The sequence below is a fragment of the Microcaecilia unicolor genome, chromosome 8 (assembly GCF_901765095.1).
Source record: "Microcaecilia unicolor chromosome 8, aMicUni1.1, whole genome shotgun sequence".
In the NCBI taxonomy this organism is placed as follows: domain Eukaryota; kingdom Metazoa; phylum Chordata; class Amphibia; order Gymnophiona; family Siphonopidae; genus Microcaecilia; species Microcaecilia unicolor.
The window spans coordinates 245,050,352-245,073,796 of record NC_044038.1 but is presented as its reverse complement, the minus strand read 5'-3'; the positions used below and the strand labels follow the sequence as shown (position 1 = coordinate 245,073,796).

At 48.7% G+C, this 23,445-nt stretch overlaps 1 protein-coding gene across 1 annotated transcript in view; it reads right to left on the bottom strand.

The window, feature by feature from the left end:
- The window catches only part of RBL1 (RB transcriptional corepressor like 1), a 389,513-nt gene that overhangs the window by 253,389 nt on the left and 112,679 nt on the right, over window positions 1–23,445 (bottom strand). The window contains 1 exon segment of the mRNA XM_030211607.1: window positions 21,518–21,704. Within this exon segment, the coding sequence (XP_030067467.1) occupies window positions 21,518–21,704 (187 nt within the window).

Here is a 23,445-nt window from a genome sequence, read left to right as displayed (position 1 = left end):
GATAAGGGAAATTGAGGTCCATCCCGAAGTGGAGGGGGTATCCTGAGGAGTCTCCTCGTTCAAGGTCTCCGCCTTAGCGGGCGACATACTAGTCCACCTCACGCAACCCGATAAATCTTTGCGAGCCTTACTGGAATTATTTCAAGAGTATGGTGACTTTGCAGGACTTAAAATCAACTACTCTAAATCACTGGCGTTAACTGCACACGCAAGTGTGAAGAAGGAGTGGGGGACTGGGTTTCCGCTCAAACGGGCCACAGACTTTCTTCCGTACTTGGGCCTCAGGGTTGCCATGAGAACGTCCGCTTTATACCAGCTGAACTATACCAATTTATTGGACAAGATGAAGGGTCGGCTTAGCACGTGGAGGACGTTGCCGCTTACACTACATGGACGGATTCATTTGTTTTGAATGGTAGAGTTTCCGCGGTGGCTTTACACATTGCAGGTGCTGCCTTTATGAATCAAACAAAAAGATCTAAGTCAGTTGTATCGGCATCTACGGACGTTTGTGTGGAGAGATTCTAAACCAAAACTCCCACTGAAATTTCTTATGGGTCCCTGGAACGAGAGGGGGCATGGGGCTTCCAGATGTGCGCAGTTACAATCAAGCTTGTTTGTTACAACATCTAGGGGATTGGATGTTGGGGAGACAAGATTATACACCACGTAGTATGGAATATGATTTTTTTAGGCCACTCCACCCGCATTACCTGTTGCATTGTGCCCGAAAAGACCTACCTGAGCAAATGCGCAATAGTGTGTTACTGAACCCTTTCAGAGAGGTCTGGAGGGATCTAAGTCGATTATGGGGCCTGACGGCGGATACTTCAGACCTGTGAAGTTACAGGGTAACTCACAGTTTACACCAGGTTCTGAGAGCCCAACCTATCGCAGATGGGCAGAGCTGGGGATTACTAGACTTGAACACGTTCTGGATGCCGGGGGACGAATTTTGTCCCTGGGAGCTTTGGGAATGGGCATTAGCCCGAATTACCTGTTTCCGTATTATCAGGTGGCCCACTATGTACAGTCTTTAGAACCCCATAAGCTGGAGGGTGGTCATGGGCGTAGGCTTCAAGCTTTTTTTGGCGACATCCCCGGGGAAAGACTGTCTGTTTCAGGGTTACAAAAAGCTCTAGGGGAGTTAGAAGGTGGGAAGGACACAGGCCAAGTTTGCCAAAGATGGGCGGTGGATCTGGGGCAGCCTCACCTGCAATTAGACTTTCGGAAACTGATATCTCATATTCCCCAGATCTCAGTTAATGCAAGATTGCGGGAATGTCAATATAGAATCACTTATAGAGCATATCTGACAAAAACACAAGCATTTGAATTTGGGGGGGGGGGGGGGGGGGGGGGGGGTTGGGGACCCGCTCTGTTCAAAGTGTAAACAGAGGGAGGGCACACTGTTTCATTCCCTGTGAGAGTGTAGCCTGACTCAGGCTTTTTGGAAACAGATCATTGGATATCTGGAATCCCTGGTGCGGCCTCGGATCCCGTTTTACCATCAGGGAATCATATTGGATAAATATGAAGTCTTTCACCTGTGTGGTAAAGGGGCTCAGCAGCTTATTTGCAAAGCCAGTATAGTGGGGAAAAAACTTATGAGCACATGGAAGAGTGAGGCACCACCAGAGTATTGACATTGGAGGAATCAATTTCATGAGCTTTTGGTAATGGAGCGCAGGGGGGTGGGATCCTCCCCCAAGAGGAGGAAGGCATTCCTGGGTATTTGGGAACTCTATATACAGTCGTTGTCACCCAAAGCACGTAGTCTGATACTGAACAATCTCTGAACTGGGAGATTTCTTTATTTTTATTTATTTTATTTTTTTTCCTATCCTTTCTTTTCTTTCAATGGAACTTTATAGGATGTAATATACCCGACAGATACAAATGTTGGTTCCTTTTGTTCGGTGACCTTCTAACTGCAGTGGACTGGTTTGAGCATTCGAGTGTATGCTAGTGTGGGGACAGAGGGGTAGGGGCACATTGGGACTAGGGGAAGTAGTTTCTTGAGAAGGGACATGTCCAGTCAGCTGGACGATTTGGCAGAAGTTTGTTTGGTTGACTGGGTTTAGATATATAGTTTAAATCATAGGGGTTAAACGGGGAGGGGTAGAAGGGAATAGGGAAGATTTTGAAGAGGGCCACCGGGCATTGGATGCTGCAGAACATAACAATGTATTCATTACAAGCTTCTGCTTTATGTTCCAAATGTAGACACAGCTGGCTTCTTGCAACCTGTGGGAATTGAAGCCTCTACTGATGGTCCATGTGTAGCAGATGGGGAACACCTGATTGGATTTGTACTCTGATCACTGTTAAAGCTAAACATCTGTTTGTATTGTGCTTTTCGATATTAAAAAGATTTGAACATAGAGGGCAAGCGTGGAAGGACGCAGCCATTTAGGTTTACTGTTGTTATAAATATTAGATAGTGGGGGGGGGGGGGGGGGGGAGGAATTGGGAGAAAATGTCAAAAGTTTGATGATGAAGTTATACTTGAGAATTGTTAGTTTGGAAGTTATCTCACTAAGAAATATTTGTAATATGACAATGTTGTTTTGATACGCAGCCACATCAATAAAAATTATTAAAACTAAAATGAGGAAAATGGTTAAAAAGAAACTAAAAGGATTGGCTGTCAAGGTTAAGACACTAAATCAGGTGTGGACATTTTTCAAAAATATAACCTTGGAAGCCCAGTCCAGATGCATTCCACATATTTGCAAACGTTGAGAAGAGAAATTGACAGCATGGTTAAAAGGTGAAGTAAAAGAGGCTATTGCAACCAAAAGATTGTCCTTCAAAGAATAGAAAAAGAATTCAAACGAAGAAAATAAGAAGCAACATAAGCAATGGCAAGTCAGATGCAAACCACTAATAAAGGAGGCTAAAAAAGAATATAAAGAGAAACTTGACGTAGAGGCTAAAATTCACAGTAACAATTTTTTCAGGTACATCAGAAGCAGAAAGCCTACAAGGAATCCGTGGGACCGTTAGACCACAAAGGAGCAAACGGGGGCACTCAGAGAAGACAATGCCATAGCGGAGAAACTGAATGAATTCTTTGCTTCTGTCTTTACGGAAGAAGATGTAAGAGGTCTGCCTATACCGAAAATGGGTTTCAAGGGTGATGATGCGGAGGAATTGAAAGAAATCTCGGTGAACCTGGAAGATGTACTGAACCAGAGTGACAAATTAATGAGTAGTAAATCACCTGGACTGGATGGCATACATACAAGGGTACTCAAAGAACTCAAGCATGAAATTGCTGATCTGCTGTTAGTAATATGTAACCTGTTGTTAAAATCGTCTCAGAGTAGAGGGAGGCCAATGTGACGCTGATTTTTAAAATGGGTTCTAGAGATGACCCAGGAAATTACAAACCGGTAAGCCTGACGTCGGTGCAGAGCAAAATTGTGGAAACTATTATAAAGAATAAAATTACAAAACACATAGACAAATGTGGTTTAATGGGACAGAGTCAGCATGGGTTCAGCCAAGAGAAGTCTTGCCTCATCAATTTGCTTCATTTCTTTGAAGGCGTGAATAAACATGTGGATAAAGGTGAGCTGGATGATGTAATGTATCTAGATTTTCAGAAAGCTTTTCATGAAGTTCCTCATGAAACACTCCTGAAAAAATTAAAGGGTCATGGGAAAGGAGGGAAGGTTCTGGTGTGAATTAGAAATTGGTTATTGGACAGAAAACAGGGGGTAGGGTTAAATGGTCATTTCTCTCAATGGAGGAGGGTGAACAGTGGAGTGCCGCAGGGATCTGTATTGGGAACGGTGCTATTTAACATATTTATAAATGATATGGAAATCGGAACGATGAGTGAGGTGATTAAATTTGCAGATGATACAAAACTATTCAAGGTTATTAAAACACGTGCGGACTGAGCGAATGCTACATACCTGTAGAAGGTATTTTCCGAGGACAGCAGGCTGATTGTTCTCACTGATGGGTGACGTCCACGGCAGCCCCTCCAATCGGAAACTTCACTAGCAAAGGCCTTCCTAGTCCTCGTGCGCGCATGCGCACCGCGCATGCACGGCCGTCTTCCCGCCCGAACCGGCTCGTGTTCGTCAGTCCCATATGTAGCAAGACAAAGACAAGGGAAGACACAACTCCAAAGGGGAGGCGGGCGGGTTTGTGAGAACAATCAGCCTACTGTCCTCTGAGAATACCTTCTACAGGTATGTAGCATTCGCTTTCTCCGAGGACAAGCAGGCTGCTTGTTCTCACTGATGGGGTATCCCTAGCCCCCAGGCTCACTCAAAACAACAACCATGGTCAATTGGGCCTCGCAACGGCGAGGACATAACTGAGATTGACCTAAAAACTTATCCAACTAACAGAGAGTGTAGCCTGGAACAGAATAAAACATGGGCCTAGGGGGGTGGAGTTGGATTCTAAACCCCGAACAGATTCTGAAGCACTGACTACCCGAACCGACTGTCGCGTCGGGTATCCTGCTGCAGGCAGTAATGAGATGTGAATGTGTGGACAGATGACCACGTCGCAGCTTTGCGGATCTCTTCAATAGTGGCTGACTTCAAGTGGGCCACTGACGCAGCCATGGCTTTGACATTGTGAGCCGTGACATGACCCTCAAGAGCCAGCCCAGCCTGGGCGTAAGTGAAGGAAATGTAATCTGCTAGCCAATTGGATATGGTGCGTTTCCCCACAGCCACTCCCCTCCTGTTGGGATCAAAAGAAACAAACAATTGGGTGGACTGTCTGTTGGGCTGTGTCCGCTCCAGATAGAAGGCCAATGCTCTTTTGCAGTCCAATGTGTACAGCTGACGTTCAGCAGGGCAGGAATGAGGACGGGGAAAAAATGTTGGCAAGACAATTGACTGGTTCAGAAGGAACTCCGACACTACCTTCGGCAAGAAATTAGGGTGAGTGCGGAGGACTACTCTGTTATGATGAAATTTGGTGTAAGGGGCCTGGGCTACCAGGGCCTGAAGCTCACTGACTCTACGAGCTAAAGTAACTGCCACCAAGAAAATGACCTTCCAGGTCAAGTACTTCAGATGGCAGGAGTTCAGTGGCTCAAAAGGAGGTTTCATCAGCTGGGTGAGAACGACATTGAGATCCCATGACACTGTAGGAGGTTTGACGGGGGGCTTTGACAAAAGCAAACCTCTCATGAAGCGAACAACTAAAGGCTGTCCTGAGATCGGCTTACCTTCCACACGGTAATGGTATGCACTGATTGCGCTAAGGTGAACCCTTACAAAGTTGGTCTTGAGACCAGACTCAGACAAGTGCAGAAGGTAGTCAAGCAGGGTCTGTGTAGGACAAGAGCGAGGATCTAAGGCCTTGCTGTCACACCAGACGGCAAACCTCCTCCATAAAAAGAAGTAACTCCTCTTAGAGGAATCTTTCCTGGAAGCAGGTAAGATACGGGAGACACCCTCTGACAGACCCAAAGCGGCAAAGTCTACGCTCTCAACATCCAAGCCATGAGAGCCAGAGACCGGAGGTTGGGATGCAGAAGCGACCCTTTGTCCTGTGTGATGAGGGTTGGAAAACTAGAACTAGATCTGACGCGGCCAAAACGGAGCAATCAGAATCATGGTGCCTCGGTCTTGCTTGAGTTTCAACAAAGTCTTCCCCACCAGAGGTATGGGAGGATAAGCATACAGCAGGCCTTCCCCCCAATCCAGTAGGAAGGCATCCAATGCCAGTCTGCCGTGGGCCTGAAGTCTGGAACAGAACTGAGGGACCTTGTTGTTGGCTCGAGATGCAAAGAGATCTACCAAGGGGGTGCCCCACACCTGGAAGATCTGGCGCACTACTCTGGAGTTGAGCGACCACTCGTGAGGTTGCATAATCCTGCTCAACCTCTCGGCCAGACTGTTGTTTAAGCCTGCCAGATATGTGGCTTGGAGCCACATGCCGTAACGGCGAGCCCAGAGCCACATGCTGACGGCTTCCTGACACAGGGGGCGAGATCCGGTACCCCCCTGCTTGATGATGTAATACATGGCAACCTGGTTGTCTGTCTGAATTTGGATAATTTGATGGGACAGCCGATCTCTGAAAGCCTTCAGAGCGTTCCAGACCGCTCGTAACTCCAGGAGATTGATCTGCAGATCGCGTTCCTGGAGGGACCAGCTTCCTTGGATGTGAAGTCCATCGACATGAGCTCCCCACCCCAGGAGAGACGCATCCGTAGTCAGCACTTTTTGTGGCTGAGGAATTTGGAAAGGGCGTCCCAGAGTCAAATTGGACCAAATCGTCCACCAATACAGGGATTTGAGAAAACTCGTGGACAGGTGGATCACGTCTTCTAGATCCCCTGCAGCTGGAAACCACTGGGAAGCTAGGGTCCATTGAGCAGATCGCATGTGAAGGCGGGCCATGGGAGTCACATGAACTGTGGAGGCCATGTGGCCCAGCTATCTCAACATCTGCCGAGCTGTGATCTGCTGGGACGCTCGCACCCGCGAGACGAGGGACAACAAGTTGTTGGCTCTCATCTCTGGGAGATAGGCACGAGCCGTCCGAGAATCCAGCAGAGCTCCAATGAATTCGAGTCTTTGCACTGGGAGAAGGTGGGACTTTGGATAATTTATCACAAACCCCAGTAGCTCCAGGAGGCGAATAGTCATCTGCATGGACTGTAGAGCTCCTGTCTCAGATGTGTTCTTCACCAGCCAATCGTCGAGATAGGGGAACAGGTGCACTCCCAGCCTGCGAAGCGCCGCTGCTACTACAGCCAGGCACTTCGTGAACACTCTGGGCGCAGAGGCGAGCCCAAAGGGTAGCACACAGTACTGGAAGTGACGTGTGCCCAGCTGAAATCGCAGATACCGCCTGTGAGCTGGAAGTATCGGGATGTGCGTGTAGGCATCCTTCAAGTCCAGAGAGCATAGCCAATCGTTTTCCTGAATCATGGGAAGAAGGGTGCCCAGGGAAAGCATCCTGAACTTTTCCTTGACCAGATATTTGTTCAGGGCCCTTAGGTCTAGGATGGGACGCATCCCTCCTGTTTTCTTTTCCACAAAGAAGTACCTGGAATAGAATCCCAGCCCTTCTTGCCTGGATGGCACGGGCTCGACCGTATTGGCGCTGAGAAGGGCGGAGAGTTCCTCTGCAAGTACCTGCTTGTGCTGGAAGCTGTAGGATTGAGCTCCCGGTGGGCAATTTGGAGGTTTGGAGGCCAAACTGAGAGTGTATCCTTGCCGGACTATTTGAAGAACCCAACGGTCGGAGGTTACAAGAGGCCACCTTTGGTGAAAAGCTTTCAACCTCCCTCCGACCGGCAGATCGCCCGGCACTGACACGATGTCGGCTATGCTCTGCTGGAGCCAGTCAAAAGCCAGCCCCCTGCTTTTGCTGGGGAGCCGTGGGGCCTTGCTGAGGCGCACGCTGCTGACGAGAGCGAGCGCGCTGGGGCTTAGCCTGGGCCGCAGGCTGTCGAGAAGGAAGATTGTACCTACGCTTACCAGAAGAGTAGGGAACAGACTTCCTTCCCCCATAAAAACGTCTACCTGAGGAGGTAGATGCTGAAGGCTGCCGGCGGGAGAACTTGTCGAAAGCGGTATCCCGCTGGTGGAGCTGCTCTACCACCTGTTCGACTTTCTCTCCAAAAATGTTGTCCGCTCGGCAAGGGGAGTCCGCAATCCGCTGCTGGATCCTATTCTCCAGGTCGGAGGCACGCAGCCATGAGAGTCTGCGCATCACCACACCTTGAGCAGCGGCCCTGGATGCAACATCAAAGGTATCATATACCCCTCTGGCCAGGAATTTTCTGCACGCCTTCAGCTGCCTGACCACCTCCTGAAATGGCTTGGCTTGCTCAGGAGGGAGCTTGTCCACCAAGCCCGCCAACTGCCGCACATTGTTCCGCATATGTATGCTCGTGTAGAGCTGGTAGGACTGAATCTTGGCCACGAGCATAGAAGAATGGTAGGCCTTCCTCCCAAAGGAGTCTAAGGTTCTAGAGTCTTTGCCCGGGGGCGCCGAAGCATGCTCTCTAGAACTCTTAGCCTTCTTTAGGGCCAGATCCACCACACCAGAGTCGTGAGGCAACTGAGTGCGCATCAGCTCTGGGTCCCCATGGATCCGGTACTGGGACTCGATATTCTTGGGAATGTGGGGATTAGTTAAAGGCTTGGTCCAGTTCGCCAGCAATGTCTTTTTTAGGACATGATGCATGGGTACTGTGGACGCTTCCTTAGGTGGAGAAGGATAGTCCAAGAGCTCAAACATTTCAGCCCTGGGCTCATCCTCCACGACCACTGGGAAGGGGATGCCGTAGACATCTCCCGGACAAAGGCCGCTAAAGACAGACTCTCGGGAGAAGAAAGCTGCCTTTCAGGGGAGGGGGTGGGATCAGAAGGAAGGCCATCAGACTCCTCATCAGAGAAATATCTGATGTCCTCCTCCTCCTCCCACGAGGCCTCACCATCGGTATCAGACACAAGTTCATGAACCTGTGTCTGAAGCCGTTCCCGACTCGACTCCGTGGAAACACAGCCACGGTGGGAGCGTCGAGAGGTAGACTCCCTCGCCAGCACCGGCGAAGCTCCCTCCGCTGACATCGTCGGGGAGCCTTCCTGGGAGGCGGCCGCACTCGGTACCGCAAGCGGTACCGATGTCGGAGACCTCACCCCGGGCAAGGGGCCAGCCGGCGCCTCACTCGACGGTACCGGAGGCACAAGCACCCCCGGTACCGGAGGGGAAGGGCGCAACAACTCTTCCAGGATCTCCGGGAGAACGGCCCGGAGACTCTCGTGCAGAGCGGCTGTGGAGAAAGACATGGAAGCCGATGCAGGCGTCGAGGTCAGAGTCTGTTCCGGGCGTGGAGGCTGTTCCGGGCTGTCCAAGGTGGAGCGCATCGACACCTCCTGAACACAGGGTGAGCGGTCCTCCCGGTGCCGATGCCTACTGGGTGCCGACTCCCTTGGCGACCCAGAGCTCTCGGTACCGACGCGGGAAGGTGACCGGTGTCGATGCTTCTTTGATTTTTTCAAACGAAGCATGTCACCGGAGCTTCCCGGTACCGACGAGGAGGACGTAGAATCCAGCCGTCTCTTCCTCGGGGCCGAGGCCGAAGAAGGTCGGTCTCGGGGGGGGGGGGGGGCTGTACCGCAGGAGCCCTCAGGGTAGGAGGAGACCCACCCGAAGGCTCACTGCCACCAGCAGGGGAATGGACAGCCCTCACCTGCACTCCAGTCGAAGAACCACCGTCCGACGACATCAGCAACAGCGGAGGTCCCGGTACCACCGACGCAGACAGAGCCTTCCGATGTCTCGGTACCGACGATGCAGAGGGTCGATACCTCGATGCCTTCGATGCAGTCGATGCCGAAGGTCTTGATGCTGTCGACGTCGATGCACTCGATGCCCCCAGTGCTTTTGTCGACAAACAGCCCGAGAACAACACGTTCCACTGGGCCAATCTCGCTACCTGAGTCCTCTTCTGTAAAAGAGCACAAAGACTGCAGGCCTGCGGGCGGTGCCCAGCCCTCAGACACTGAAGACACGACGCGTGCCTATCAGTGAGCGAGATTACCCGGGCGCACTGGGTGCACTTCTTGAAGCCGCTGGGAGACTTCGATGACATGGGATGAAAAATCACGCCGGCGAAATCAAAATTTGCGATGGTGACGAAGGGCACCAAAAATAGGGAGAGAAAAAACCCGTACCGAGACCACAAAAAAGGCCTACCCCGAAAGCGAAAGGAAACTTACGTCGGGGAAACAAACTAGACACACGGGAAGGGACAAAGACCGAGGTCTTTCTTTTTTTTTGTGAAATCGCGAAGACGCGCGAGGGTCAACTTGAGGGCCACGAAACGGCGGCAAAACACAACCGTCCCGAGCGCGGACAAAAGAATTCTGACAAACACGAGCCGGTTCGGGCGGGAAGACGGCCGCGCATGCGCGGTGCGCATGGGTGCACGAGGACTAGCAAAGGCCTTTGCTAGTGAAGTTTCAGATTGGAGGGGCTGCCGTGGACGTCACCCATCAGTGAGAACAAGCAGCCTGCTTGTCCTCGGAGAATGAAATATTGCACGAAGAACTTAGGAAATTGGAAGACTGGGTGTCCAAATGGCAGATGAAATTTAATGTGGACAAATGCAAGGTGATGCACACTGGAAAGAATAATCCAAACTACAGTTACCTGATGCTACGGTCCACCTTGAAGGTCAGCACTCAAGAGCTAGGTATTGTTGCAAATAATACGCTAAAATCTTCTGCTCAGTATGCAGCAGCGGACAAAAAGAAACCGAATGCTAGGAATTATTAGGAAAGAGATGGTGAATAAGACCGAAAATACTATAATGCCTTTGTATCACTCCATGGTGCAACCACACCTTGAGTATTGTGTTCAGTTCTGGTCACTGTATTTCAAAAAAACATATAGCGGAATTCAGGGTACAAAGAAGACTGACCAAAATGATAAAGTGGATGGAACTCCTTTCGTATGAGGAAAGGGCTAAAGAGGTTAGGGCTCTTCAGCTTGGAAAAGAGACGGATGAGGGGAGATATGATTGAGGTCTACAAAATCCTGAGTGATGTAGAATGAGTAGAAGTAAATTGGTTTTTTACTTGTTCCTAAAGTACAAAGACTAGGGGACACTCAAGTAAGTTACATGGAAATAGTTTTAACCCAAATAGGAGGAAAGCGAAAATACATACCTGTAGCAGGTATTCTTCGAGGACAGCAGGCTGATTGTTCTCACTGATGGGTGACGTCCACGGCAGCCCTGAGGTCCGGAAATCTACCTAGCAACAAAAGCTTGCTAGAGCCTTCGGTCGCATGCAGACGCGGCCATCTTCCCGCCCATCGCGCGGGAACACCAGTTAGATCAAAAAGCAAAGATGAAAGACCAGGGGCGAGTTTCAAGATGGCGGACACAGCTTGAGAGCGTTCGTCGAGTCTCCCTGGACCTTTTTCCTTTTTTGACTTAAAAACAAGATTTCTTCAACTAAAATGCCCCATACTAAAAGGAAAGGGGTGGTCAAGAGCTTACCACCCGCAGCGACGACCACTCGATCGGTCCAGTCGACCCTTGACGCTTTCGCCACAAGCACGCCACGGGTGATAGCGGTGAGGAGTTCCGCTGTGGAAGGGGTCGGAGGAGCGACGGCTTCCCTGGAACAGGATACCATCACTCTATCCTCACCGGATATTTCCCCACCTCCGTGTCCCGCGAACTACCGAGAAGCGGTGGATTCTCCAACAATGTCCGAAGTTGACGTTGAGGATTATTCGGCGGCTGGCACTGCGGGGGCAGCGAACGGGAGAGGTTTTCAACAACAAGAGCAGGAAGCTCGCACGGAGGTAACCCTCAAGGCCATATGGGCAATGTTCAAAACTTTGAATCAAACAGTTCTAAAGGCAGCAGCTGATACAGCTTCTCTAGTGACTAAAGTAGATTCTTTGCAAGATTCTCTTGAAAAAATTAAACAAGATACTATTAAACAGAATGATATATTTCAACAAGAAATTTCTTCAATAAAAAATACAACTCTCTCCTTGATAAAGTATAAAACCTTTATTCATAGTAAAATAAATCAACTGGAGAATTATAACAGGAGACTTAACTTGAGAGTATTAAATTTCCCAAAAATGGTTGAACTGAGTGGTTTGGAATTATTTAAGAAATATCTTACTGAGGTTCTCAATTGTTCCCCCGAGATGATTCCTCCTATAAATAAAATATATTACCTTCCAATTCCACAGAAGAAAATAGAGGAACAAAGGAGAAAATCAGAAGCACAGGGAATGCAAGAGGATGGATTACAAAATTTAACGGCTTTTCTTGAAAATTCATTACCTGAAATTCATATCCGTTCAACTTTGCTAGTTTCTATGGTCTTTGAGCAAGACCTAAATTCAATTATGAAACTGTATTTTAAAAATGCTCAAAAAACTTTTTTGGGATCTCGCTTGTGGATCTACCCAGACGTCACTAGATTTACCCAGGAAAAAAGAAGAGAGTTTCTGTTATTGAGAGACGAAGTTAAAGCTTTGGGAGCTAGCTTTTTGCTAGCCTATCCATGTAAATGTCTAATCAAATACTTGGATAATAAGTACATTTTCTATGAACCTGAACAATTGAAAAGCTTTGTTGGATCAAAGAAGATTGTCAAATGACCTCTTGGATTAAGGGAAATAATGAAATATTGACTACCTGTGGGGCGGTCTAGGTCCTATTGCTTAAATAAGAAAAATAATTTGTTTTTGTTCTCCTCAAGTTCTTTAACTCCCCCCTAAGTGTTGGTGGTCTAAGATAGGAAAATATTGTTTCTATGGATATGAGAAATACTATTGTAATTTCTTCTGATTGATATTTCAATTCCGAGTTTTCTTTAACAAGTGTATCTTGTAATTATGTGAAATTATAAATAAATAAATAAATAAATAAATAAAAAGCAAAGATGAAAAGAAGGAACAACTCCAAAGAGGAGGAGGGCGGGTTTGTATACAGGTATGTATCTTCACTTTCTCCGAGGACAAGCAGGCTGCTTGTTCTCACTGATGGGGTATCCCTAGCCCCCAGGCTCACTCAAAACAACAAGGAAAGTCAATTGGGCCTCGCAACAGCGAGGACATAACAAGCATTGGCCTAGGAAGAAAACAACTAACAGAGTGCAGCCTGGAACAGAACAAAAATGGGCCTAGGGGGGTGGAGTTGGATCCTAAGTCCCAAACAGATTCTGCAGCACCGACTGCCCAAACCGACTGTCGCGTCGGCTATCCTGCTGCAGGCAGTAATGAGATGTGAATGTGTGGACTGATGACCATGTCGCAGCCTTGCAAATCTCTTCAATAGTGGCTGACTTCAAGTGGGCCACTGACGCTGCCATGGCTCTAACACTATGAGCCGTGACATGACCCTCAAGAGTCAGCCCAGCCTGGGCATAAGTAAAGGAAATGCAATCTGCTAGCCAATTGGAAATGGTGCGTTTCCCGACAGAGACTCCCCTTCTATTGGGATCAAATGGTACAAACATTTGGGCGGACTGTCTGAAGGGGCTTGTCCGTTCCACATAGAAGGCCAATGTTCTTTTGCAGTCCAATGTATGCAACTGACGTTCAGCAGGGCGGGTATGAGGACGGGGAAAAAATGTTGGCAAGACAATTGACTGGTGTAGCTGGGTCCCCCTTCCAGGACCCAGCCGGGCTCGACCCTGCTTAGCTTCCTTCTTCACCCGACTGTTGCCTCGCTCCACACCACCTTGGCCTGTTCTGGGAACTCAGTGCCAGACCCCCTGAGAGCTTGCAGGACTTCCTCCTCTCTCTATTGTTTCCACAGGGGCTCAATCAAGGCAAAATGTTTATAGAAAAAAAACTTTATTTCTTGCTTCCATTCAGCATAGACACAAAAGGAAAACACCTTACTCCCAGGTTGTTAAGGTTTGCTTCAGGTCTCATTCAGGGTTTAAACAGTCCATATAACTTCACTTTAGCCAAAATTACTTCTTTTAGGGAACAGTACATTATCAGAAAGAAAACACCATAGCTTGGTAGGTTGCAGGCCCAGACCTTTTCAGTATGAAACAGTTTACACAGTCTTTCTTACAGCAAAGCTACGCAGCTTTGGTCCCACCTGGTTCAGACTGTGGTTTCAATTGTGCCCAGCCCTCTTTCTCTCCCAGGGGCTGCACCTGTTTCCTCTTTAGTAGAGATCTCCCCCAGCGCCTCAGTCTCTCTCCTCTGGTCTTCCACCAATCTCTCCAAGGCACAGCTAGCCACCCTCTTACAGCACTTTTTCAGGTTTGAGCCAGAGCTCCAATCTCCATCTGTTCCTCCTCTAGTCCTTCAGTAACCTCCATTTTATCCCCCCGCCCCCATCCTCTCCAGCTGGCCCTCATCACCTCCCTCAGAGACCATTTCCCAATCTTCTATCTCCTCCCCTAACTCTTGCACAGCCGGGTGGGGAAGAGAGGGATTCTGGGACTGGCAGTTCCTCCTCTTCTTCCTTAACCCGGCCAACCTCTCTGCCTCCGGTAGCGCAGCTTTCTGAATGTGGGTGTTGTGCACATGAAGTCTGCCCCGTTGGGGTTCCCCGGCTGCCTGCACCCCCCTTCTGCGTGCCTTCCCGGATCCCCTTTCACCTACCCACTCACACTGGTTCAGATGGAGCTCCGACACTACCTTCGGCAAGAACTTAGGGTGAGTGCGGGGGACTACTCTGTTATGATGAAACTTGATATAAGGTGCATGCACTACCAGGGCTTCGAGCTCACTGACCCTACGAGCTGAAGTAACAGCCACCAAGAAAATGACCTTCCAGGTCAAGTACTTCAGATGGCAGGAATTCAGTGGCACAAAAGGAGGTTTCATCAGCTGGGTGAGAATGACGTTGAGATCCCATGACACTAGTGGAGGTTTGACATGGGGCTTTGACAAAAGCAAACCTCTAACAAAGCGAACTACTAAAGGCTGTCCAGAGATAGGCTTACCCTCTACACGTTGATGATAAGCACTAATTGCACTAAAGTGAACTCTAACGGAGTTGGTCTTGAGACCAGACTCTGATAAGTGTAGAAGGTATTCAAGCAGGGTCCGTGTAGGACAAGAAAAAGGATCTAGGGCATTGACGTCACACCAGATGGCAAACCTCCTCTATTTGAAAAAATAACACTTTTTCGTGGAATCTTTGCTGGAAGCAAGCAAGACTCAGGAGATACCCTCTGAAAGACCCAAGGAGGCAATTTCGAAGCTCTCAACATCCAGGCTGTAAGCACCAGAGACTGGAGGTTGGGAAGTAGAAGCGACCCCTCGTTCTGGGTGATGAGGGTTGAAAAACACTCCAATCTCCACGGTTCTTCGGAGGACAACTCCAGAAGAAGAGGGAACCAGATCTGACGGGGCCAAAAGGGTGCAATCAGAATCATGGTTCCACGGTCTTGCTTGAGTTTAGCAAAGTCTTCCCTACTAGAGGTATGGGAGGATAAGAATACAGAAGGCCTGTCTCCCAATGTAGGAGAAAGGCATCTGACGCTAGTCTGCCATGGGCCTGAAGTCTGGAACAGAATTGAGGGACTTTGTGATTGATCTGTGGCAAAAAGATCCACCGAAGGGGTGCCCCACTCTCGGAAGATCTTGTGGACAACGGCCATGTTTAGCAACCACCCGTGAGGTTGCATGATCCTGCTCAACCTGTCGGTCAGACTGTTGTTTATGCCTGCCAGATACGTGGCCTGGAGAAACATGCCGTGATGGTGCGCCCAAAGCCACATCCGGACGGCTTCCTGACACAGAGGCCCTGCTTGTTGATGTAATACATAGCAACCTGACTGTCTGAATTAGAATGATTTGGTTGGACAGCCGATCTCTGAAAGCCTTGAGAGCGTTCCAGATCGCTCGTAATTTCAGGAGGTTGATCTGAAGATCCTTTTCCTGAAAGGACCAAGCTCCTTGAGTGTGAAGTCCATCTACATGAGCTCCCCACCCCAGGAGGGTTGCATCCATTGTCAGCACTTTTTGTGGTGTGGCTGAGGAATTTGGAATAGACATCCCAAGGTCAAATTGGGTCGAATGGTCCACCACTGAAGGGAACTGCAAAATTCGGTGGAGAGATGGCCTGGCACCACTGGGAAACCAGGGTCCATTGAGCTGATCTCATATGTAGGCGTGCCATGGGAGTTACATGAACTGTGGAAGCCATGTGCCCTACGAGTCTCAACATCTGCCAAGCTGTGATCTGTTGAGACGCTCGAGCGAAGGACACTAGGGCCAGGAGATTGTCTGCCCTTGCCTGGGGAAGATAAGTTCGAGACGTCCATGTGTCCAACAGAGTGCCAATGAACTCCAATTTCTGAACAAGGTAGGGCCTGGGATAACTGATTACGAACCCCAGTAGCTCTAGCACTCGAATAGCCATCCACATGGACTGTAGAGCGCCTGCCTCCAAGGTGCTCTTCACCAGCCAATCGTCAAGATAAGGGAAGACATGTACTCCCAGTCTGCGTAGCAATGCTGCGACAACTGCCAGGCACTTTGTGAAGACCCTGGGCGCAGACGCGAGAACAAAGGACTGTACATAGTACTGAAAGTGCCAAGTTCCCAACCGAAATCAAAGATACTTCCTGTGAGCTAGGAGTATCGAGATGTGTGTATAGGTATCCTTCAAGTCCAGAAAGCATAGCCAATCGTTTTCTTGAATCATGGGAAGAAGGGTGCCCAGGGAAACCATCCTGAACTTTTCTCGGACTAGGAATTTGTTCAGGGCCCTTAGATCTAGGATGGAACGCATCCCCCCCTGTTTTCTTTTGAACAAGGAAGTGCCTGGAATAGAATCTCAGCCCTTCTTCCCCTGGTGGAACGGGTTCGACCGAATTGGCCTTTAGAAGGGCGGAGAGTTCCTCTGCAAGTACCTGCTTGTGCTGGGAGCTGAAGGACTGAGCTCCCGGTGGACAATTTGGAGGCATGGATTCCAGATTGAGAGTGTATTCTAACCGGACTATTTGAAGAACCCACCTGTCGGAGGTTATGAGAGGACACCTTTGGTGAAAAAATATCAACCTCCCTCCGACCGGCAAGTCATCCGGCACGGACATTTTCTGAGGCTATGCTGCACCGAAGCCAGTCAAAAGCTCGTCCCTTGCTTTTGCTGGGGAGCCGCAGGGGCCATAGTCGCACGCTGTTGATGGGAACGAGCGTGCTGGGACTGAGCCTAGATGTTTGTACGTTTGGGAAGCTTGCCAGGTGCCCTTGGCCTGGATTGGCCGCTGTCGTGGACAGGATGCTGGGCTCGATGGACCCTTGGTCTTTTCCCAGTGTGGCATTACTTATGTACTTATGATCTGATCGGCCATGTCCTCTACTTTTTCACCAAAAAGATTATCCCCCGGCAAGGAACATCCGCCATTCGCTGCTGTGTCTTATGGTCCAGGTCAGAGACACGCAGCCATGAGAGTCTGCGCATCACTATACCTTGAGCAGCTATTCGGGATGCCACATCAAAAGTGTTGTAAGTACCCCTGGCCAGGAATTTGCGACACATCTTCTGCTGCCTGACCACCTGGTGAAAAGGTTCGGCAAGCTCCTGAGGAAGTGCTTCGACCAAACTGGACGGTTGCCTCACCGAGTTCCGCAAGTGGATGCTCATGTAGAGCTGGGTGTGTTTGGATCTTGGCTGTGAGCATAGCGGCCTGATACGTCGATACGTCTTTCTCCCAAAAGAATCCAAGGTCCTAGACTCTCTGCCTGGGGGCACCGAGGCATAGTCTCTAGTACTCTTGGCTCTTCTGAGAGCAGAGTCCATCACCATGGAATCGTGAGGTAGTTGGGCCTTCACCATTACTGGCTCTCCATGGACTCTGTACTAGGACTCAGGTTTTTGGGGGACCACTGGATTAGATAGAGGGAACGACCTGTTTCGCATAAGAACTTCCCTGAGTGTGTTATGCAAGGGGGCCGTTGCAACCTCTGTGGGTGGAGGATAGTCCAAGACCTTGAGCATCTCGGCCCTGGGCTCATCCACAACCTCAATAGGGAAGGGAATATCCTTAGACATTTCCTGAACAAAGGAGGAAAAACAAAGACCCTCAGTGGTAGACATCCTTCTTTCAATTGGCGGAGCAGGATCAGAGGGGACCCCATAGGACTCATCTTCAGAAAAGTATCTGGGATCTTCCTCTTCCTCCCACGAGCACTCATCATCAGTATCGAAAATAAGCTCTCCAAGAACAACCAGAGCCTGTCTCCACGTCGAGGAACGGCAACCTCGAGGGGGATGTCAAGAAGTCGACCCCTGGTCTGTGGCAAAGCTTCCTCCGCCGATGGAGAATCGACCCAGGTGGCGGCCGAAGCCAATGCTGCAAGCGGCACCGAGGACGAGGATCTCACCACAGGCGAAGGCCCAGATGCCACTTCCACAGTCAATGCAGAAGGCGTAAGCACCCCTGGCACCGAAGCAGACTGGTGCAGCAATCCTTCCAGAAGCTCTGGAAGAAGGGCCCTGATGCGCTCGTCGAGACCTCCAACGGAAAAGGCTGTGGGGCCGGTGTAGGAGCCGGTGGCAGAATCTGAAGGGGCTCGAGAGTCGGTACTAAGCTGCCAGAAGACCGACGCATTGGCACCGCCTGTATAGAGGGTAAGCGGTCCTCCCGGTGCTGACGCTTCTTGGGTGCCAAATCCCTCGGCTCCCCGCGCATGGAAGAACGATGACGGTGCTTCTTAGCCTTCGCTCAACGCCCGTCATCGAGACTCCTTAGTACCGAAGAGGAAGACGTGGAATCCTCACGCCTCCTGGAGGCCGGGTCCGACGAAGGTCGGTCCCAGGGGGCCTGCATAGCAGTAGGCCTCGAGACAGGTGGAGACCCACTCGATGCCTCGCTGCTCCCAACGCGATGTGGTCGTTTGGCATCCATTACCTGCGCTCTCGGTCGATGCTTCCCTCGACGTTGAAGCCGCCGCCGACCTCGGTACTGATGTCTATGCGGACGTCAAAGGACCGGACTGATCAGCAAAACGTTTTTCATGTTGAGCCTCCCGAGACACTTGGGTCTGCTTTTTCATTAAAGAGCACAGCTTACAAGCAGCTGGCAAATGGTCAGGCCCAAGGCACCGGAGACACCACGCCTGGGGGTCGGTACCCGAGATGGTCCGGTTGCAGCGAGTACAACACTTGAAGTTACTGGGAGTACTTGATAACACGGACGGAAAAACGACAGCTGCGAAATTAAAGGACTCGATCGTGCCAATTAAAAATGCACAAAAAAAGAAAAGAAAACCCAGCCGAGCAGCCTAAAAGCCGGCCGCAACGAAAAAAGGAAAGTTAAACAAGTGTATAAAAAACTAAGAAAATACGGGAAAAACTATAACTTTTTTTGTTTTAATATTTGTAATAAAATACAAAAATGAAGAAAGGGGAGCGGTAAACACTAGACGAAGTCTCCTGGGCCAAAAATAAGCAAAGCGAAAAAACGTGTCACTCAAGACTTGGATAAAAAGAACTGAGGAGGGCACGTGGTTCACTCTGCCCGCATGCCGGTACGTTCTAGAAGTTTTTTTGTTTTCTTAGGGATTTGCCGGTCTCCTGGGCCATCGCAGACGACAACCCAATCGTGAGAACAAGCAGCCTGCTTGTCCTTGGAGAATGTGCTGGATTCCCCAAGGCTCAGAGAGGGAGTATGGAGAGTAAAGATCTCTGCACTGAGACCCTGTTCAAAACCTGTGAGCAGCTATTTTCCTGAACTTCCCAGGTACTACTCAGGTAGTAAGAAAGTGTCTAGTATCAACAGTAAAACTACCTGTCATTGTCTGCTGTTTACACCACCGTTCACCGTTCCACGTTTCTGATAATAAACCTATGAATAGCTCTGTTGTCCTGGACTAAGAATCCTGAAGGTTTGTGTTCTCAGTCTGTTTGTGTTTTCTAGGAACTGTGGGACCCCTGGGATTGTGGCCCCAGTGTCCTTAGAAACCACCGAGGAATTAACTTGTGGAAGGGAGACTCATCCAGAGGCATGAGAAACCCAGTGAGGTGGGGTGGAGGGTATGCCAGTATAGAGCACATGCACAGGTACAGGCGAGCCTGAACATGCTAGAACAGATCCTTTAGGTAGCCTCAGGGTTAATCCCAGGTGAGTGCTAGGTGTTTCGTGCCAATCCTATTAATCCAGAATGCTAACAAAACATTCTTTGGTCGTCCCTACATGGGCTGTTCTACAGGAGGCAGTGTATATCCGATTTGCTCCTAAATGAGGCACGTAGCCAGGCGAGTGTGCGCATCCCAATACCATAGTGGAGGCCCCATACACCACATTGAAAGCATCATAGGTTGCCCGAGCCACGTGCTTTCTGCAATCCTGCAACTTGACTACTAGCTGGAGCCTTCTCTGGTGGTACTGTGTCTGCAAACTCTACCACAGTTCTCGTTCTGCACATGGATGCTTATGAAGAGCTGGTAAGAATGTATGCAGGAAGTGAGCACAACATTCTGAAAAATATTTCTCCCAAATGACTCCAAAGTCCAAGTCTTCCTCCCCTGGGGCACTGAGGTGTTAACAGCAGATTCAACCATCATGGAATGGTGAGGAAACTGGAGCTTCTCAAATATGTGAGCCTTCTAGAGTTGGCTTTCTTGTGTATAGACTGTACGGGGGGAGGGAGGCGTTTCCCACTGCATCATCTGTATACCCCTGAGAATTCTGTGCATAGGCACTTTCACAGCATCCTTTTTTTTTTTTTTTGGGGGGGGGGGGGGGGGGTAGGATGTCCAATTACTTGGCCATGGGCTGATACTGATCTCCTTGACAAAACTGGCAAAAGAACGCTCCTGCAGGGGAGAATTTCTCCTTTCATGTGGAGGGAAGGGACCTGAAGGAAGATCAAGGGACCTTCCTCCACAAGAATTTCTGGTGACTTCTCAGACATCCAGGAGCAGTCCAAATCAGACTGTTAAAAGTAATCCCCTCTGGGTGTTTGCATTTGACCATTGTCTCTGACAGGTTATAGTCAGGCCCTGGGTAGGGGCGCCGAGAACAGGTAATCTCTGGTGCTCTGAGGAAGCCCCTTTGAGGGACTGGACAATGGCATTGCCTTGATGAGCATCAACTCTTAACACCCTGTGGAGCACCAGCATCTATGAATGTGTAACATGCAGAGCATTGGCCTCCAGTATGGGTTGGTGTGCCAGCAGGTCTGATGTCGAAGACCTCAGTGAATGTGTGTGTTCAGCCAGAAGGTGCCTCATCTCCTCCTAGAGAATGACCCAGATCTACTCCTCAAGGGAAGCCATCGGTAAAGGCAGGGGCTCAACCAAAGTTGAATTGATGGCCTGGATCCAGCTTGATGGAGGCTGTCATGTCCAATTTGAGTCCTTGGAGGGTGAGCTACTCTCATATTTCGAAGGGGAGATTGTGCATTGAGGGGGACTGATGTTGATGCTTCTTGACCTTCACCCAACACACGGCCATCAGGGTCCCTAATCATCAACGAGAACAAAGTGAAATCCTTCCTTGTCTTCAGGTGGGATCAGACAATGCTCAATCTCAGTGGCCACTATCAATGCTCAATGTCAAAGTGTCTTTAGTGTCCGATGCAGCTCTGGGAGCCACTGGGACCTAGAGTCCAAATAATAATAGCAATGACCACAAAACCTGGAAGTGAAGGAGAATCGATGCAAGCAGAGGGGTGATCACAACCTCTCTGATCCAAGGAAAGAAGATTAATGGCTTGGTCCCATGTGACATAGTAACATAGGCAGGAAGACACACGATTGAACAGTAGCATGCTTCCAAAAGCTCTAGAAAATAACACTGGGGAGTGTCTCTGCACCAGGGCTCCATTGGCGACATCACCCTTCAGTATGAATATGCATCCTGCTTGTCCTCAGAGACTCAAAACTATAGACATGTAGTTTTAATTTGATTATTCGTGCACACTGGCACCAATACACCTTGTTTTGGTTGTATACCAGTACAGTGGATCTTGACTACTCTTCTTTGACAGATCACTATTACATCTGAAATAGACACTGCAGGGATTGATTTCAATACTTTATAATTGTAAAATACATTACTTTATCAAAATGTTGTTGCAAGCTGCATTCCATGGGCATTCTTGTGGTCACTTTGGATGTAAGCATTTCTGCTACAAACTTCCGGGGAGTCCCAATTTCTTCTTCTGCATCTTCCCCTAGAAAAACCCGTTCGTCAAAATCTCCAACTGTCAGGACATACTCTTCATACTCTTTATTCAGTGTTTTACTGGAACAAGAAAGAAATGGAACTGAGCTGCTGAACAATCGCACATTATTCCAGAACCACCTTTTGTTTGTCCTCTCTGGGAAGCCTCAACTTACTCCTTCAGTTCTGGCATTTATCAGAACACTTTTCGGGGGCAATGTCTCCAAATGGGTTATTTTTGTGCATACCATGACAGTAATGAACCTACCTCTTAAGACAGGGCACCTGGAATATCTTAAGCTCTCAAATTTACTGCTACCACTTGCCATAATATCTGCACTATGTCAAAGAGAGCTTTTTTCTGAATATTACATATCAAGGGCCTATGACTCTCAATACAATGTAAAATATTTCTGTATCTTTCTGCCGCATTTGCATTAACAATTTTCTTATCTGATTTTCCTCTTTTTTCTGCTCACATCTTTTCCTTTCCTTGGGAACACTTACTGGGGGGGGGAGGGGGGGAAGCAATTACCACCACCCATTGAGGTGGCAGTAAGGGCTCCTGTACTAACCTTGTGGTAAACACCGGTGCTACAAAAATAAAAATTTCTTGTAGCACCAGAACTGGCGCATGCTGGGGGTGGGAACTACCACCGGGCTTCTGCGGCACTTCCAGTTTAACAAGCGCTTAGTAAGAGACCCCCACAGGTAAAGTGGAAAGTTTGAGGTGTGTCTTCATGACGACGAGCCCCAACTTTTCAAGTGAGTGGGATAACAGGTGCCACCTTCTCAGGTGGATGGGTTAGTGAGCCCGAAGGCTAGCTGAAAGAAATATGTTTTCAAAAGCTGCTTAAATTTGGGACAAAACCTCAGATCTAATTGAGGATGGGAGGTCATTCTAGGACTTGGGGCTACAAAAAGAAAAGCTGAAGAGCGTGTGGACTCATAATGGGCCATTCAGGGTGAAAGTACAATCAGATAGTTTGCATCTAATTTATTTATTTCATTTATATCACACATTATGCCAACAGATCAGGTTCAATATGCCTAACAACTTATTGCAATTAGTACAAAAAGTGATGCAGGACAGAATACATTAAGTAGTAATAAATTAAATGAGGATTGAGAAATTACAATATTTAAGATCAGCGCTTTTCTTGTAGAAAAAAAGGTGCCGGGACTCATTATGGGCGGGTTCACCACACATAGCTCCACCCCTGAGAGACACACCCACATTAGCCACACCCCTTACACCAGCTGTGGCGCATATAAACAGACATTGTTGGGCAGACTGGATGGACCGTGCAGGTCTTTTTCTGCCGTCATCTACTATGTTACTATGTATTATTGAAAATATTATACTAGTATAGGAGAAAAAAATAACGTGATTTTTTTTTCATTATAAATCATTTCTGTAAGCCGTTACAGCTCCAGTATACCCAGTGCAAAACAAGACAGATGTAAATTCTCAAATTGGACGTATTCCAAACACTAAAATGAAAATAAAATTATCTTTTCTACCTTTGTTTTCTGGTGACTTTGTTTTTCTATCCATATTGGTCCCAGGCTCTGATTCTGCTGCTCTCTATCTGTTCTCTTAACTCCGTTTCCAGGGCTTCCTTTCCTTTTATTTCTTTACTTTCCTCCTTTCTTCTTCATTTCTTGCCCTACATCCATAAATAAAAGCTGTGTCCTCCTCCTTGGAATTGACTGGAGGAGGTATAACGTGGATCCAGCTTTTGCCTATTTTCTCCATCCATGTGCAGTTTTTGCCTCTCTTCCCTTTCCCTCATCTCCATCCATGTGCATCTTCTTTTTT